Here is an 18,046-nt window from a genome sequence, read left to right on the forward strand (position 1 = left end):
CTGTATAAATATGGGATATCTGGATAAGAGGGATCGCTTGCAAAGCTCTGGGATTGTGTGTAAGTACAAACTGCAAAGCACCATACTTTTTCCTGGGGGAAGGAAAATTCTATTTTGCAGCAGAGCCTGCATCTTCTTCACAGTGGAGGGTATTTTTAGCTTCGCGTCCAATGAGATTGCAGGCAGCTGATGAGGATGGCACCTTTCCCATAAAACGTAGATCCTCCCCTCCTTTTTTGTGGAAAAAGGAAGAGAAGGAGGGAGAGTCACACTGTGTTTGAGAAGACGGAAGGGAGGAAGGGACCCAATAAAGTCAGGATCCTGAGGTCGGCTGGACCTCCTCCTGCAGCTGTGTGGTCAGACACACCCGAGGATGGGGGCAGAGGGAGAGGAAGGAGACGGGGATGGGGGATGGGGGATGGGGCTGGCCCTTATCAGAAAACATACTCCACATGGATCATTCTCATTACTGAAGAAGTATCAGCTGCTAGCAAACTAAGGGAATTTCTGTGTTTTTCTAAGTTGGTAAGTTTATATTATTAGAAGTCAAGCTAATTTTCCCATTTTACAGTTGAAGAAACTGAGGCACAAAGGGGCAAAGGGTACGTGTAAGCTTCCAGATTGAGAGCTGGAAAGGATCTTGGAACTCAACAAAATCTAGTCTTCTCAGATTGCATGTGAGAAAACTGAAGCCCTTAGCTTATATTTAATGATTTTTTTTTTGTTCTATAGAGTTTAAATGAGTTAGACTTTGGCATCCAGTCCATCTCCTCTAAAGAGAGAAGGAGACATCTTTCATAAAAGAGAAGCATCACAGACCTGAAAGCAGAAGCTTTAACCCCCTCAGAAAAGGAGCAACTTGTCGAAAATCATCAGACAGTCCAAAAACAAACATTAAAATTCACCAGAAAAATCAATCCCATCCCTGATCTTAATACCTGCCCTCTCTCCTTCCCTTTCCAACATCCCTGGGCAGCAATTTATTCATCTGGAAAATTCAGGCCAGGGCCTGAATGCCTTTGGGGGGCCCTCAGATCTGGAATCTTAACCAGTTGCTTAAGAGTCTCCCTTAAGATGCTTTCTTCTCCTTCCCCTCCCCCTGCATCCCTCACCATCACTCCCCTCAAGGAAAAAACAACACACCCTCTGGAGAGCCAATGGCTCCCCAGCGCTTTCCTTAAGAGGCGATGCTTTGAAAGAGCAAGGATTTCTCCCCCTCCTCTTTTGGGCAGGGGGAAGAGTAGAATTAGGTCAATTTGTAGCATACCAGAGCAATAGAAGAGAGGATGCTTTAGAGCAGAAGTATTCTCCAGGGTGAGCTTTAACATCAGGGCTGAGAAAAGACACATACTGGGGAAGAGACCCAGGCTTTGAAAAGTCAGAGCTGAGTGAGTAAGCAGTCCCTTGGCACCCGTTGGGCACCGAGAGGGCCGATGATCTTTATCAGTCTCCTTGTCTGATGCCGTTAAAAAAACTCCCAGGATTAGTCACCGTATGAACAAATCCCTTCTGATGACACAGGGGGGATTTAACAAAGAAAAAAGCCTTCCCATCCACCCACCCCTCTTCTCTGTCCAGCTGAATTCTCTCCTTCATCATAATGACTCCTAAGTGGGCCTAAATGGCTTGGCACACTACCTCTCCATCTATTTCCTTCAGGTAGATAGTTGGCAGAGGCTGCAGAGACTCTCTAGCATTGCAACAGCAGCCCCAGGAGATGCTGCCGCCAGCTCCATCCCACACAAGCCGCCTGTCCTGGCCCAGTCCTTCCCAGGAGGCTTCCGCCAGGCTCGCAGAGGCAAGCTGAATGGCTGCGGAGTGACGTCTGTTCCCCTTCTCTGCACAGCCCCCAGCGCCTGCCAAGGAGCCACTGGCCTTCTCGTCCTGTGTGGGGTCTGTCTACAGAGACAGACTACACTGTTGTTTCCCAAAGGGACTGTGGGTCAGAGGCCCACTGACATAGGGCTGGAAGGGACACCTAACCCTCTGCCTTAGCTTTGGACACTTTGGTTTTATTCACTTTATATTTACAGTGTGTGTGTGTGTGTGTGTGTGTACAAGGTAAAAACAATATATTATACAGATATAGATATATTACATCTGTACAGTATATGTATGTTTGCATGTATTTGATTTCTGAGAATGATTTAGAACTAAATAGGATCTTACAAGCACTCTCTCATACACACACACCCCTTAGAGACCCTATATATATATGGGCCTTTAAGTTTCTTTGTACCTCTAAATCAATCGTCCATCATTCTCAGAAATGTACATATGCATGTGTAAAGGAAGGGAAGGGAAGGGAAGGGAAGGGGGAGAGAGAGGGAGGGAGGGAGGGAAAAAGGGAGAGACAGAGAGGAAAAAGGGAGAGAGAGAGACAAAGAGAGACAGAAGGAGGGGGAAAGAGATGGAGAGAGAGGCGGAGAGACATGGAGGAAGGGAGGGAGAAAGGGAAAGACAGACACACAGACAGAGACAAATAGAGGGAGGAGAGAATGTGTATGTGTCTGTGTGTAAGATTTCTGAGGACAGGCTCTAATATATATAATATTACATTAATATATGAAAATATATAATATTTTAAAACATAATTATCTTATAGGCCAATGTATTTCCACACATACATGTAAGCTCACTTGCACTGGTAGTATTTCATCATCGGTATGTGTATCCCAATGACTCCCCCAGTCCATGAGCAACAGAATGAGATTTGAGTTTGTCTGTTCTACGACATCACCTTTGAGGGGCCATGGCTCGGCCCACAAAGGGAGCCCCTGGGTGGCTGTGCAGGGGGATGCCTTACCTATGTGCTGGGCGCAGGCGTCGCAGTACTCTGCGTACAGGGATTCGAAGCAGCGGCAGCAGTAAGGTCTCCCTTCCTTCATGATGTAGCGCTGACCGCCCAGCACCGCTTCACACTCAAAGCAGCAGAAATGCTTCATGTGCCAATGGCGGCCCTCGGCCTCTGTGCATTCGTCTGCAAAGATGATCTGGGGGAGGGGGAGAATAAAAGCAGGCTTGAGTGTGGGGAAGTTGCTGAGATTTGGGGCACATCTCCTTGGAGACCAATGACCATCCCTCAAGATTGAAAAGCAAAGACAAATGGCTGCCCACATCCCTCTTAGTTTCAGCTGGTCAGTGGTCTTCTAGACTAGATAATGATGGCCAGAAGGAAAGATAGGGTGGTGTAATGGGTGCAGAGCTGAACCTGGGTTCAAATCCCACCATTGGCTTTGTGACTATGGGCTCTCAACATCCCCAAGCAGCTCTTCCAGAATTTAAGCGGCAAAATAGGTAATAAATTGCTTTTATCTGAAGCCCCCTACACCAATTAAAGGCCAATGTCTTTTTTATAAGGAAGGGTTGAGGATGCAGGATGGGCCTGCACCTTCAACAGTGTTGGTAACTCACAGAATAAAACTTCCCTCTGTCAACAGGGCTCATCACAAGCCGGTCTATTCCTTGTCCTGAAGCATTATTTGATGGGGGCACTATGAGAGTAAGTGACTTTCCCAGGATCACACAGTACTTTTCAGAGTCAAGATTGAATTCGGCCTTCCTGAAGATGAGACCGGTTCCTGACATATATTCACTCAGTATAAGAGAAAGGGAAGGGAATCAGCATTTTTTATGGAGCCTACTATGTGCCAGGAACAGTACTAAGTGCTTTATAAATATTATCTCCTTTGACCCTGCAAACAACACTGAGAGATCAGGGCTGTTATTATTCCCATTTAAAGATGAAGAAACTGAAGAACCTCATTAAATGACTTGTTCAGGATCACACAACTAGTAATGTCTGAGGCCAGATTTGATAGGTCTTCCTGACTCCCAGTCCAGTGCTATCCACTACACTACCTAGCTGCCTTAAAAGAACATTTAAGTGACTACTGTAAGGAAAGAGCATTTATTAAGTGACTATTATAAGGTAAGAAAAGAGCACTTATTAAGTGACTACTGTAAGATAAGAGCATTTATCAAGTGACTACTTAAGGTAAGAAAAGAACATTTATTAAGTGACTACTATAAAGTAAGAAAAGAGCATTTATTAAGTGACTACTGTATGCAAAGCATTACACAAATATTATCAGATCCTCACAACAACCCTGCAAAGTCGATGCCACCAAGCTGCCACACACTTCTCTGAGGGCAGATGGCCCCGCTCACCTTTTTACTGATAGTCTGGACACGCATCTTATCCCCAGTGGGGCAGAAACTGTGTCATATCAGTTTCTCCTTCATTCTTAACATACTGCTTTGTACACAGCAGGTGCTCAATAACTTTCAAATTGAATCTAGTTCTTTGTCCAAATAGTAAGAAACTCCCTGATAGACCTAAGCCCCAAACCTTTCCCAGTTGCAATGCTGTTCAGGTTGGGAATTTCTCTTACACAAGCTTCTGCCCTCTTGCCAGGATTTCTTTTTTTCTGAATGTTAGATCAACACTAAGGAACAGTCAGAGAGAAATTAGTTTGGGGCTATAGGTGACTGACAAAAAAATTCTCAAAATCTAAGGTACTCAGTTCTGTGCTAAACCAGCATTTATTGATGATCTTTGCTAAAGCACCAGACGCAGAGTCAGGAAGATTAATCGACATGAGTTCAAATCTGGTGTCAGATACGTCCTAGTTGTGTCACTTAACCCTGTTTGCCTCAGTTTCTCTGTGTGTAAAATGAGCTGGAGAAGGAAATGGCCAACTATCCTGGTATCTCTGCCAAGAAAACCCCAAATCGGGTCACAGAGGATCAGATGATTAAACAATGGCAGCAAGGAGATTTCAATGAGGATATTCCCTTTACTAATTACCAATTACTCTGCAAGTTACAGTCTTAGAAGAATTGGCTGGGACATAAATCGTCTTGGAATCACATAATCAGCAGGACTTAAATCCTGATTTTCTTGACTCAGAGGCCAGTGTTCTCTATTTACTGCCTCTCCCCAAAGGCAGATAAGTTAGAAAAGGAAACTCTTGTTTCTAATGGCCAGACATACATCCAAAACTTGGGGGCAAGGGTCCTTTAAGAGAAGTGAGATCTCAAGATCCCCAGGACCTTATCCTCATATGTTGGGGCCTATAACTGGTCCAAAGCCAAGAGAAGCTGATTGTGGGGCTCCTTGGCCGTAGCAAACACTTTTCAAGCAGGAAAGAAGATACACTGCCATGATTGATCCTGGTGAGGATGCCCCTAGATAGACATTCTGGTCCTTGGGATGGGTGGGACTCCTAATTAACTTTTTGTCTCCTAAGTTTACAAAAAAAGTAGTGGAGCCCCTAGGTTCCTCTGATGGCTCCCTGAACCCGGGTGGCAGGCAGGGCACCTGGTGCCCACGCCTGCTAGCCAGGGGAAGGCTCCGGGCTGGCAGGGCCCACTCTTACCTCGTCACAGGCTGCACAGCGAGGCTTCAGGCACTCGGCATGGTGCCTGCCACAGTACATCTTCCCATCCTGGTAGAAGTAGATCAGGTCCACGAGGAGCTCGTTACACACTGTGCACATGAAGCACGAGGGGTGCCAGCACACCCCATGCCCGGCCCTCGACGCAAAGACCGCAATGTCGCCTCCATTAATCTGGCCTCCGCACTGCAGGAGAGAGGAAGAGGGGCACCAGCTGAGAAGGGGCCTTGGGGCTGGGGGGCGGCCTCCTTTTGGGAGGAAAATGGACAGAAGCCCAGTCTCCCAGTCCCACAAAGCCCTGGTTAACACTGAGCAGATGGAAGGATCAGCATTGTCTTCCTATTAGAGCCATTATTTTCTCTGCCTTTGAAGGAGCTTTGGGGGCCCCTCATCTCACTCCAATGTGAATGGTCAGGATGTAGCTAGTTTGGTCTTTTGCGGCTTTTGCCCAAACTTACCTGTTCACAAATGGCTCCTGTCATAGTGACTGGAAACGGCCTGACATTTCCTCGGCCCAGATTCTCCCGTTTCCTTTGGTTGCTGAAGAGTTTGAGCTCCCTCTTTTCCTCCTCATCCAGGGAATTGCAATATCGAACCTAGAGACACAGAGAAATCATGGAAAGATGGAGCTCATTAGGACTGTCTCTGAGCCTCCAAGATGGATAGATGGAGGTTGATTGACTGTCCCCACTTACGTTTTAATGACCTTTTGACATATGGTCACTTAAAGAAAACCTTTATAAGGATCAGTTTAAGGTAAAAAGGGGAACAGAAAACTAGGAAACTGTGGAACTATCCCATATTCCTCTTCTGAGTCAGGCTTGAAAGATCTGCCCATTGTCTGTGGGCCAGGCTTGGGCCTGTGTGCATTTACTTTACAATGACTGAAATGATCCCCTCAGCTCTCTCCTCTTTTGATTGGAGGGCTGGGAGGTGGGTTACTAAACTCCCAGTGCCTTCCTTCATAGAGGTCAGAAACTGGACTCAGCTCACTCCTCTCTGCATCCACTGATCTGCCTGGATTCACCTGCACTGAGCAAGACAACCCCAAGACTATCTTCTGGTCTCTCCCCACCCCCATTCCCTGCTTCCTTTTGTATGTTGTTCCTCTCTACTCCCCTTAGTAGATTATGAGCTCCTTGAGTTCAGTATTAATTGTATAGCCAGCACTTTGGACAGTTCCTGGAACACAATAGGTGCTTAATATATGTTAACTGGATTGAACCTTCAGTTTTTCCAATTAGCTTGAAATCCAAATTGTATTTTTTAAAGGGAGGTAGAGCTGAATAGAGACTCAATGAAAGGGTTGGACCTCTTCCTAGATTTGCCATGAATCTCACATGACTCCCCACTGCAAGACACCAACTCAACTAGTCTAGGGAGCTGTGATGGGCCCTCTTGCACCTGATACTTCTCCTATCTGGAGCAGTCCTGTCTTGTTTATGGGTGACTTCAGTGAAATGATGCCAAGGGAGTGGTGGGGAGGGAGAAGAGGGTCTCAGAAATTCCTTCCAAGGCATTTTGGGCACTGACGTGCACACACAAGCATATTTACTTAGGGGCGTGTGTTTGGGAAGTGAAGCAGAAGGGGCTTGGTTTTTCTATTTGCATTTGCTTTTGGTGAGGGAGCTAAGCAGACAAACTCCAGGACTTTTATTTTTTTCATCTCAGGCTATCTTTTGGAGCTTAAAATTTGCCCCCCTTCCCCAAATACAATGAGCCAAGCAAGATGAAGGAACTCTCCGCCATTTCCTTTAGGTTCGGTCTACAGAAGCCCATCTTGGGACTGAATATCAGATGGACGACTTCCAACTCATTAAAGAAAAACGAGTCCCAACAGCTGGATGTGAATCTTGCCTCACTTTACAGGAACACTCCCTCTTAGATTCACTTTCCTCATCTGTAAAAGGGGGATAATAATGGCATGGGGCTGTTGTGAAGATGAACCGGGATAATGTATCTAAAACTCTTGGCAATTGCTGCAGCACTCTGTTAGCTATTATTATTATTATTAAATGATTCAAGGGGCATTTCTCCTTTGATGAGGTCCATAGAGGTCATTTTGTGCAGCCCTCTTTAGAGATGAAGTGACTTTTCTAAGGTCCCGCAGCCATCCGGGGACACGGCCAAAGAAAGGCCCCAGACCTGTTAGAGCTGGGCCCAGTGGTTTCTCTGAAAGCCCAGCACGTGGCTTCTGCCTATGATCAGGTTGTCTGATTTGAGGGAAGAAGTGAATGGTTGGCATATTTACCTTACCAATTATCTTTTGTTCTAAAATGAGCATGCTGAATGGGCCTAATTTGCCCACTGATTTGAACGTATTAAATTGTCACTAACATGAAAAGGCAATTTGTACGGTATCGCTTTTCATTTTTTTTTAAACACCCATGAGCCACAGTTCCCCATCCGGAGAGATCCGCTGATGGATAAAGATAGAAAAAGTAGCTGTGTGATTGTGCTCGAGAGAGAGACTGTGAGCAGCCCCACCAAACACGTATTTAGGGTTTATGGACAAACTTTTAAAAGAATCTTGAAAAATTCTGTATACTCATTCCTGAATTGGCTCATTAGGCATTTTTACAAGTCTCTCTTTTGATTTTAAAGGGGAAAGGGAAAACCTATTTAGATAAAACTAGGTCTGGATTAAATGGCAGCATTTTAATAATCTATTGTATAGCATAAAGCAATACTGGGGGTATTATCAAGAGAAGGCCCAAACGTGCAGGTCCAGGACAGATCTTATTTAGAGCCTGAAAATCACCCTGCCTTTCCCCTTTTTCCTTCAGATAAAATGAGTCAAAGATATAGAAATGCTCAAACACATCCTTTAGGATTCGGTCTTCAGGGCCCAACCTGGGAGTGTCAAATAGATGACACCATCTCACAAAGACATTTCTTTCTTTCATTAGATCTTAATCTGGACCTTTTATATGAGCCTTGTAAATGTCTAGGAGTAGAAAGCAGCTTCTCTTTATGGGATTATCTCCCTTCCCCTCCCCCAGCATTTAAAGAAAAATTCATTTCCAGTTTATAAATCTCATTGCCTGAGGCATGAGGGGTCATAAAAAGCATATTTCAAAATTCACACTCATAGGTGAGTTCAGAGATTGGAAACGTTCGGGGCTCTGACTTGTTTGTTAAAGAAGCATGTGCTGCCAAAGGTTTTGTGGAGTTTTTAAGAGCCTATTTTCTTTCATCTGGGCAATTTTGGGTCGTTGGGGACTTTGCAGACGGGTGTTAGGACGAACAAACTTCAAAATCCAAAATGTGAGCGTTCCCAGAAGTTCCCAGTGCTTAATAATTATTTCTAATGACATCCTAGGTTTAACATTAAATTAACAAATTTTCACCAAATTAAAAGAAATCGACTCAATAGTGACAAAAATGCAGACAGCCATTCTTCAGACACTAGCTGTTGTTTCAGTTTTCTCATCTATAAAATGGGAAAATAATAGCCCGTCTCTCCTTAGGTTGATATGAGGTCAAAGAGACAAAGTACTTTCTAGGCCTTGAAGCATTACATAAATGCCAGCCTTGATAAACGATTACTCATGTGTCCAGAATGACAAATCTAGCCATCTGGCTCACTCTACTCCCCACTCAATGCATAGGTACTGGTGGCAAAAAGTCATGAGAGCCCCAGTGCATTTACCAGGCCAGAACTGGTATTCCAACCAGTTCTAACAACTGCAGTCACCAAATGGACAGATTTTCCTTCTCAGATTGAGCAAGTATGGACACGAGCTGCTGATTTCATTGTGCACATGTTCCAGGTCGTCCCCCTGGGACGCCACATGGGATGATAGCTTCCAATCTGAAGCCCTGACTTAGATACCCCCCCCTTCCCCAGGAATCTAAGCGAGTTTTCTTTGGCTCACACAAACTAAACAGAAATCCAAGTCTCAACTATAAAGACCCAGCTTTGTCTTTGAAGAAGCCTCTGGTGCTGGTACAGGGATTAGCCCCACCATGCCTTTACTCTTCCAGGAACGGTCTGAGGCTCCTTACCTCATTGTCGTGGGGAGGCAGCTGATGCAAGAGCTGTTTGATCCTCAGCTTCTCTCCAGGACTGTTGACATAGGGCACCTTCTCTTCTGGGAGGCAGCTATAATACTGGTGAACCTGGGGGTTAGAAAGCAGACAGCGGTTACCACCCTGGCCGATGCACTCAGACTGCCCCATATGTGCTAACTCACCACGCAGGGACAAGGCCCTTGGACCAGACCAGCACCTGACCCGGTGGGTGAGTCCCGCTCCGGGGAGGACGTGTCTGTCATCCAGGGAAAAGCTAAGATGCTTCGCCCTTGCCCGGAGCTCGGGTAAATCCAAGCCCCGTCCCAGCAAAGGGCGCGGGGCCTTCACGGGAGGGCTTCCCAAAGGCTGGACTTTTACCATTTTCTCAGGTAGACTCCGGTACGCTGGTGTGCATCCCTGGCCAAGGGGATATGTCAGTGCCTGTTTCTGCACTGAGGGGAAAGCTGCACCTTGGCATTCGACACACTCCTCAGGAACCTCAGCCTCCACCTACTTCAAGCCCTCCGGCTCTGGCCCGCCGTGGCAAGGAAGCATCCCAGCAGGCTGAAGGCTGGGAGCAGAATGCTCGATCCTGGGCTCCCCAGCGTGTCATTAGAAATAATCATTAAGGCATTAAGGAGCGACAACTTCTGGGAAGGCTCCTGTCTTGGATTTTGATGTTCGTTTGTCTCAACACCCGTCTGCAAAGTCCCCACTGACCCCAAATTGCCCAGGTTTGAAAGAAAATAGGCTCTTAAAAACTCCACAAAACCTACTTTAGGCCCAAGAGTGGAAAACAATAGGATAAAAAGAAAAGGATGTTTGGGGGAGGCCGGGAAGGAGCCTGTACACGGTCCTGATGATGTCATGGAAAACTCAAGAATCCGTCACCGTCACCTGTGGCTCCCGTAGAGAAAGGTATTCATTTGGTGGGGCTCGGCAGAGGGAAGGCAGGGAGATCAAATCAAGTGGATCCTGCCCAAGTTCTGGGATTTTTTTTTTGATAAGTGTTAAAGATTTTGAGAGTGCTAGGTGAAGAGACTGGGAAAATCTAAATGCATTTAAGCACTAACATTCTGACTGATAGGTGCCCTCTTAGCTTTGTAATAACCAGTTTAAAAAATACAAGAAAGTCATCTTTTTTCACACATACAGATCTATCTGTATATGTCTGTGTGTATGTATGCAGGGTCTTAACAGAGAACCAAGACAAGCTAATCACAGAATGGCCGAGTCGGGACTAGTGGCTTCCGTGCTATGAGCCTGGGGGCTTTTGGCAAGAAGAGACACAGAAGCAAGGCACAAAGATGGTCGCAAATCACCTTCTGTTCCTCCAGTTCATGAATAAGATACAGGTATTAACAATGCTTTAGCTACACACACACACACAGACCAAGTGAGACATAATTTAGGACCAGAAGCTGACCGCTGGCCAATCATCTTCTCGTAGGTTAAGAAACTGCTGCTTGGAGTGGTGGGCCAGGCTCTGGATTTGGAATGAGAAAGGCTGGGGATGTAGGAAAATCTCCCTCCAATACGGGTCTTCACCTTTGCAACTTTAAAGTCTTGTCTATGACATGGAGAGGGCAAGTGACTTATTTATTCAGAGTCATACAGCTACAAGGCCTGAAGTCCAGATGTTTGTGGCTCTCGGACCAACCTCCCACCTCCTACACCATGTGACTCAGAAAACCTGTCACTTCATGTCTCTCTGAGCCTCAGTTTCCCCAGCTTGAAACGCAGAGGTCGACCTTGATCTTTTCTCTGAGGTCCTTTCCCATTCTAAGACTAGGATAATGAAAAAAAAAAAAGACTAGGATATTATGATTTAAGATGCTACATAATGCCCTTATTCTTCCCTTTAGAAGGGAGGGCTCTTATATGCTATTCCTCTTGGGAAATAAGTAAGTTTAATGAATCCCGGGCTCTGGGAATGTGGGGCTGCTGAATGCTCCGGGCCTTTGGGCCAGTTACCTGCAAGGGCCTTTGGTTCCACATCAGTTCATCAACCTCACAATTCCTGTTATGTTTATATCACATTAGGAGCAATTATTAATACCGAGTGATTCATTATTCATGCTGGAATAATAAGGATGGTACAATTCCAGCTTGATTCTGAGTGTGTGTGTGTGTGTGTATGTGTGCTCAGCCACAATCCAAAGCCCTCCCTAGGGGCTCTTGGGAGCTTAGAAAGCTCAGCCAAATCCTTGGTCTCAGGGCCTAGGCCTATGACTGGCTGGGCTGGGCTAGGCTTCTGCAGAGTCTCCTCCAGGCCAGATATATCCCATATCAAATGGGCTTTGCAATAGCTTTTTTTTTTTTTTTTTTTTTTTAATTTGGAAATTCAAGTGACTGTGCAAGAGGATGAAATAATGGCCATAAACACCTCACTTTGTTTTGTTCACCTCAACTTGCTTTATAATGATTTCACTATTATTATCATCATCCTTATTATTATTGTATTGTATGGCATGCAGATTGCTAGCTATGGAATCAGGAATACCTGGGTCAAATCCTGCTTCTGATACAGTCCCTCCCTAACTGTTATATATTTATTTTTTCTTTAATCTTTATTTAGTTATCTTAACAAATATGACAATATTTGATAATAAATCAATCTTTCCTTCCATTCTCACTCCCTTTTTCCCTGTCTTCCTTCCCCCTCTCTTTCTTCTCTCCTTTTCTCTATTCTTTCTTTTCTCCCTCCCTCTTCTCTCCTTCCCTTCCTTCCTCCTTTCCTTTCCTTCCCTCCCTCCCTCCTCCTCTCTCTCTCATTCCTGCTTTCCTTATCCTTTCCTTCACTTTCTCTTTTCTCTCCTTCCTTCTTTCCCTCCTTTATTCTTTTGTCCTGCATCCTCAGTGCCAAGCATGATATCCGACATATTGTGAGTATTTAATAAATCAGTCAACAAACATCAATGACTGAATGACCACTTTTTGGGGCCACAGGCAATTTTCTAAGATTCAGTTGAGTACCCACCTGCATCACTATAGGGATGAGCTCTTTACATCAGTAAAATCATAAGTCCAGACCAAAAAAATGTTACTAATCATCATTATTAAGCTCATGAAAATCAAACCATAATAGAGGTCTAAGTTATGAGATTTTGTGAGTCAGTATTAACTTGTTGCTTAACAGGAAGAAACTGATATCTATGGGCCAGTTTCAAAATTATTTAGAGGATTCATTACTGAGATTGACTTTCATCTGTCCAATGATCAAGTCATCCAGTTCCTCTCATTGTCATTCTAGGCTCCAGAGAGAATCGTAGAATTATGAATGGAAAAAAGCTTTGGAGATCATTGAGTCAAAACTTCTCATTTCACAGATGAAGAAAATGGGAAACCAGAGAAGTGATGATCCACCAAAAGTGCTAGAACCCATGACTCCGATTCCCAATCAAAATGGCCTTTTCCATTTTACCATGAGCTTTAGTCTTCATGAATATCATGTCACTCGTCAGTCTGGTGACTCTCATTATTTATATGGTCATTTTACCAGCCTCATGTAATCAGAAAGTGTAGTGGACTGCTTCGGGGAGGGCTGGATCACCATCTGTCAGGGATGTTGGAGTACAGATTCGTTTTTCAGTTATAAGTTTTGATTGGACGCCCAGTGAGATCCCTTCTGACAATAACATTCTTTCATCTTTATCCTCTGAATACTTGACACTAAATTAATCAGTCAACAAACATTTATTAGGGGTTTACTATGTGCTAAATGTTGGGGATACAAAATTTTCCTCTCTCAATCCAAATGAAAATCTACTGAGAATATCCTCTTAATGGGAGACTACAGGAGAAATTGATGAAAATAAAAGCTTGTTGATGAATCTTGTCTTTAGAATCACTTGATAATCCAGGAAGAAAAATACATTTCTCTAGCACTGTCCAAGAACGGTCCCCCTTTCCCCCTTGGCAATCTTCACCAGAATACAGAGGAAGCAGATGGATTGGAGAGAGTAGGCAAAAAATAGCTCTCCTGAATTCCAGATCTGTTTCTGGCTGAATTCGGAAATGGTGAATATGTTTTCCCTCCATCTTTCTCCATAATAAAACTACTGTATAGCCCAAAATAAATAGAAAGAAAGCAACCAGTGAGGGGAAATATTCAGTGTACTTCCTGGCACTACAAAAACCCATTTGGCTCCATCCAGCCTTGAAAAGTCCTGTGTATGATTTCTTTTTGCCCAAACATATTTTACTCACTAACGTCCATGAGGAAATAAACAAGTCTCTGGACAACAACTGCCAGTAAGCCATCCTTGACCATTTGGATCCTTCTTTTCACCCCCCAGCTTCTTTGCTGAGCATCTACCTACCCAAAAGTCAGCATGAGAGTGGGACTTAAGCAGCAAGTTCAGAGCCAGATTTGGATCTTAAGTCAGGGTTTCTTAACCTGGGATCCATGAACAGTTTGGAAAATATTTTGAAAAATTTTATTTCAATATGATTGGTTTCCTCTGTATACCTTTGTCTTTTAGGCATTTGAAAATATTGTTGTGAGAAAGGATCTTTACTAGATGGCCAAAGGGAATGTGACAAAATAGGTTAAGTTTTGCTGGAGGGTGACTTTTCCTTCACCCAAGACACTTCAGACATTCTACCAAACACGGTCATGGAGAGCCTTGGGTTAAAGTCTTGGTTTAAGCCTTTGCAAATGGGAGGGAGGTTCATTTCCTCTCTGGGCTGGGAAGAGATTTAGAGAGAATAAAGAGACTGAGGTTCTGGGACCTCACCCAGTTTGCAATGAATTTGTGCTGGTAAAGAAGGAACTGATGATTTGACGGCATTTCTCCTGGGCACAGAGGGAGAGTCACATGCTAGTGGGGGAAGTGTTGAGAAGGGGAGGGGGATGGGGTTTCGATTTGGGGAAAAGCACAATAATAAATAATGACATCTGGCACCAGACTCTCCTCCACTTTCCCAAGGATTTTCACTCACTTCTGTTTTGATAGCCCTACTTCGTATCAATCTAGCAAGGTAGATAAGCCAGATATAGTGCAGAAAGATCTGTAGTCAAATCCCACTTGGATCCTTGTCACTTGGATAATTAATTATAGGTCGGGCATTTAACCCTCCCAGAATCTTAGCTTCTTCATCTGTGAAATGGGGATAATCACACACACTTGCAGTAGTGCCACATGGGGCTGTTTGTGAGACTCAAATGAGATACTGGGTAGAAAGAGTTATGTAGATCTTGAAGAGCTCTAGAAAGGCCAGTTCTTATTATTTGAGAAACAACCTGTACACCTGTATAGCTATAATACAAAATCTAGACATAGAAAGAAGCTGGGTTCGAATTCTGCTTCCATCATATTAGTTGTGGAGCTATGGGAAAGTTTTTTTTAACCACCTTGCTCAGTTTCCTCACTGGTAAAAATGGGATTTATTAAAATAACACTTTTGTGAGGAGGAAATGTGCTTGACACACCTTAAAGCACCACAGACAGGTTAGTTGTTAGGCTATTATTATTACTTCCATTTTCTAAATGTGGAGAATGAAATAAAGGTAAATAAAATAAAAATAAATGTCTTGGTCAAAGTCACCATGTTAATGAAAAATCTCCTCACTTTTGAGCCCAGAGCTGTCCCCATCTGCCCCCCCCCCAACCCAACCACACACAGTATTCCATTTCTCATCTGCAGTCCTCCTTCATCACTCACACTTCTTAGCATCCTTCAATGCTCAGCCTAAGCACCATATTCCACATGAGGCTTTTATTTTTAAAAAGTTTTACTCATGTGTTTTGTTTTTACATCACAAACACTTACAGATTGCTTCCACTTGCTGAGAGGTCTCTTCTAACAAAGTGAAGCAGTTAAATAAAGCTAACAATGCAACAATGTCATTTGAAAGTGCATGAAACATCTCACATCTGTAGCAACTCTATTAAAAAAGAACAAAAATGTATTTTCTCTCCCATTCAACCCCCTACTTCAGCGCTTGCTGTCAAACAAAATAAATTCCATCAATGGCTGTATACAAAAATATGTGTGTATGTGTTTATATGTGTGTGTATACAGATTCCAAAGTTGAAAGTTCTTCCTGGTCGCTCCCTAGCACGCAGCCATTAATGCCATCCCTGAAATTACTTTATAATTTTTTAAATCCTCTATCTAGATCTGGAAGGGACCCCAGAAAACATCTAGTCCAACCTTGTCATTTAATAGATGAATAAAATGAGGCACAAGGAAGTTGAATATCTTGCCCAGTCATACAGAGCCAGCTCCTTCCCCTGCCACGTCTTGTTTTTTTGTTTCTCCTGATAGACTGTAAGCTTCTTGAAGGTAAGGGCTAAGCCTCTTAGCCCAGTGTCTGTCACAAAGCTTCTCAGGAAGCTGAAAGAACACTGGTGCTGGGTCTGGGTTCAAATTCCATTTTTGATGATACCAGAACCTCAGTTCTCATATCTGTGAAATAAAGAGACCAAATGACCTCTGATGTGAGTCTCTTCCAACCCTAAATCTCTGATCACACAGGTTTTCTTTCTGCCAGCCCAGAGTATTTCCTTATAAAATGGTTAATGTCTTTGAGGTCAAGGGCAGAAGCCTATGGGAGTCACGGGGAGACAATCCAGACTGAATCCAGAAGCCAAGCCTAGGGAAGGGTCAGACCTTGACCCTTCTCACATCCCAATGCCCTTCCTCTTTAGCTCCAACTCCCAGTGGGAATGCTAGCGGACAGGGAGAAGGAGAAGGAGAGGGGGATTCAGAATGTTCAGAAATGGAACTCTCATCTCTGGCGCACTATTCCATGAACTAAAACTTGGGGAAGATTTTATAGAAGCCTATATTAACCAAGGGACTAATCACAACATTGGGTCTTTATTTCCTGATCTCCCTAGCCTGCATTTTAAGAGAATTGGAACCTCCTTGCCTCTCAGTTAATCTACCTGCCACATGGAAAGGCAATCAATGGTGACCCCAGAGGAGGGATGACAAGCAGAAATGGGCCACCTTGGAGAGCGGTGTCGGAGAAAAACCAAGCCATACAACACCGCACGCATCTCCAGTACCAAGTTGGGTTTTGTTGTTGTTTTGTTTTATTAAAAGTGCCCATTGGTTCCCCAGGTAGATATTTCAATGATATTCATTTAACAAAGCAATTCTGAGCACAGAGAATGGATAAGGGACTTCTTTTGCCTGTGCTTCTGTCCCCCATCCCTTTGCAAAAATTCTTTGGTGCAAGAACTCTGCAAATAACCTTCATTAGTAGCATCTGAGAGGATAAATGGAGTGCTATTTAATAGCACCCACCTCCAATCCCCCCAATCTTTTCTCTTAGATATGCAGATGCCAAGTTAAATTGGCTGACCTCTGAAACAATTTTGGGGGGGAAGCACAGTTTAATATCTAAGCAATATCTCTGCCATATTTATTCCTTTTCCACAATTTCAAATCAAAATCAGAAATGAAAAGCTCAAGTGAGGGATTGCAACAGAGATGTCTCTGAAAGGAGAAAGCAAGTGGCTAAGTTGGAACAAGTTCCCTCCAGGCCCTGGCTTCCCTAATGTGCTGATGGATTCTCATACAAACAATGGCAAAAATGGGACAAAGTGGTAAGAGAGAAGCAAAGTAAATCTGGATCATTCCCTCCATTGTGCCAGGGGTAAACAGTTAAATAACTTCTGAAAAAGAAAAAAAGAAAGAAAAGAAAAGGAAGAAAGGAAAGAAAAGAAAGAAAGAAAATCAGAAAAAAGAAAGAAAGAAATCAGAAAGAAAAAAGAAAGAAAGAAAGAAAGAAAGAAAAAGAAAGAAAGAAAGAAAGAAAAGAGAGAAGGGGAGGAAGGGAAAAAAGTAAGGAAAGAAAATTACTGACAATGTGGTATTTCTTTAGAGAGAGGATAGAGGACAAGTCTTGTAGGAAAAGCTAGAACGTTCTTTAAAGCTAAGCCAATTGCATTTGAATAAATTGAGGAAAATGATCTCATTTCTTCCTAAATTCATGTACTATAACTTCAAGTCACATTAGTGAATCTTTCTCCTTCCCATGACTCCTTACCTCGTTTCCCTTTTAAGGTCCGTTCTTCATTCAGAAGATTAAACTGTCCATTCTAGTTAGGATAGACATTTCCTTTTGGTTAAGTGAATAATCTGTTAGTTAAGAGCATCATCCTGTCTTTTTTTTTTTTTTTTTTTTTTTTTAAGTTCCAGGAATCTGAAGTCCCAGAACTGCATAAAAAAGGAATGTGGGAGCTTGGGTAAGAGCATGTGGTACAGAACCTGGTTTTGCTTCATGTGTAAAAATCCCTGTGGGCACACGTGTCCTTATCTGAAAAAAAAAATGAGGGTTTCAGACTGAATTCCCTGAGGTCCCTCCAACTTTACATGGAGCAATTCCAAGATGATGGCTGCTAGGCTATGTTTCCCCTTGTCTGTGTGCACTCAGGTCACACTTAGAGCTACGAGTGACCTTCCAGGCCTTCCAGGCCATCCCTCTGGTTTTATAGGTAAGGTCCAGAGGCTTCAGCTGTCTTGCCCGAAGTCATACATGTAGGTACAAGCAGAAACAAGTTTCAGACCCAGGGCCTGACTCCAACTCTCTGTGTCTGTCTCTGTTTCTGTCTTTGTCTCTCTATCTCTCTATTTCTGTGTCTCTGTAGTTTATCTCTGTCTGTGTGTGTTTCTGT

At 43.7% G+C, this 18,046-nt stretch overlaps 1 protein-coding gene across 2 annotated transcripts in view; it reads right to left on the bottom strand.

The window, feature by feature from the left end:
- The window catches only part of PRICKLE2 (prickle planar cell polarity protein 2), a 175,935-nt gene that overhangs the window by 47,917 nt on the left and 109,972 nt on the right, over positions 1-18,046 (bottom strand). For both annotated transcript variants that reach the window (XM_023498094.2, XM_023498093.2), the window contains exons 3-6: positions 9,408-9,521; positions 5,858-5,995; positions 5,382-5,585; positions 2,807-2,993 (exon numbers count right to left, since the gene is read on the bottom strand). In XM_023498094.2, the coding sequence (XP_023353862.1) occupies positions 2,807-2,993; positions 5,382-5,585; positions 5,858-5,995; positions 9,408-9,521 (643 nt within the window). The remainder of the gene's footprint in view (positions 1-2,806; positions 2,994-5,381; positions 5,586-5,857; positions 5,996-9,407; positions 9,522-18,046) is intronic.

Source organism: Sarcophilus harrisii, chromosome 1 (genome assembly GCF_902635505.1).
Source record: "Sarcophilus harrisii chromosome 1, mSarHar1.11, whole genome shotgun sequence".
Lineage (NCBI taxonomy): Eukaryota > Metazoa > Chordata > Mammalia > Dasyuromorphia > Dasyuridae > Sarcophilus > Sarcophilus harrisii.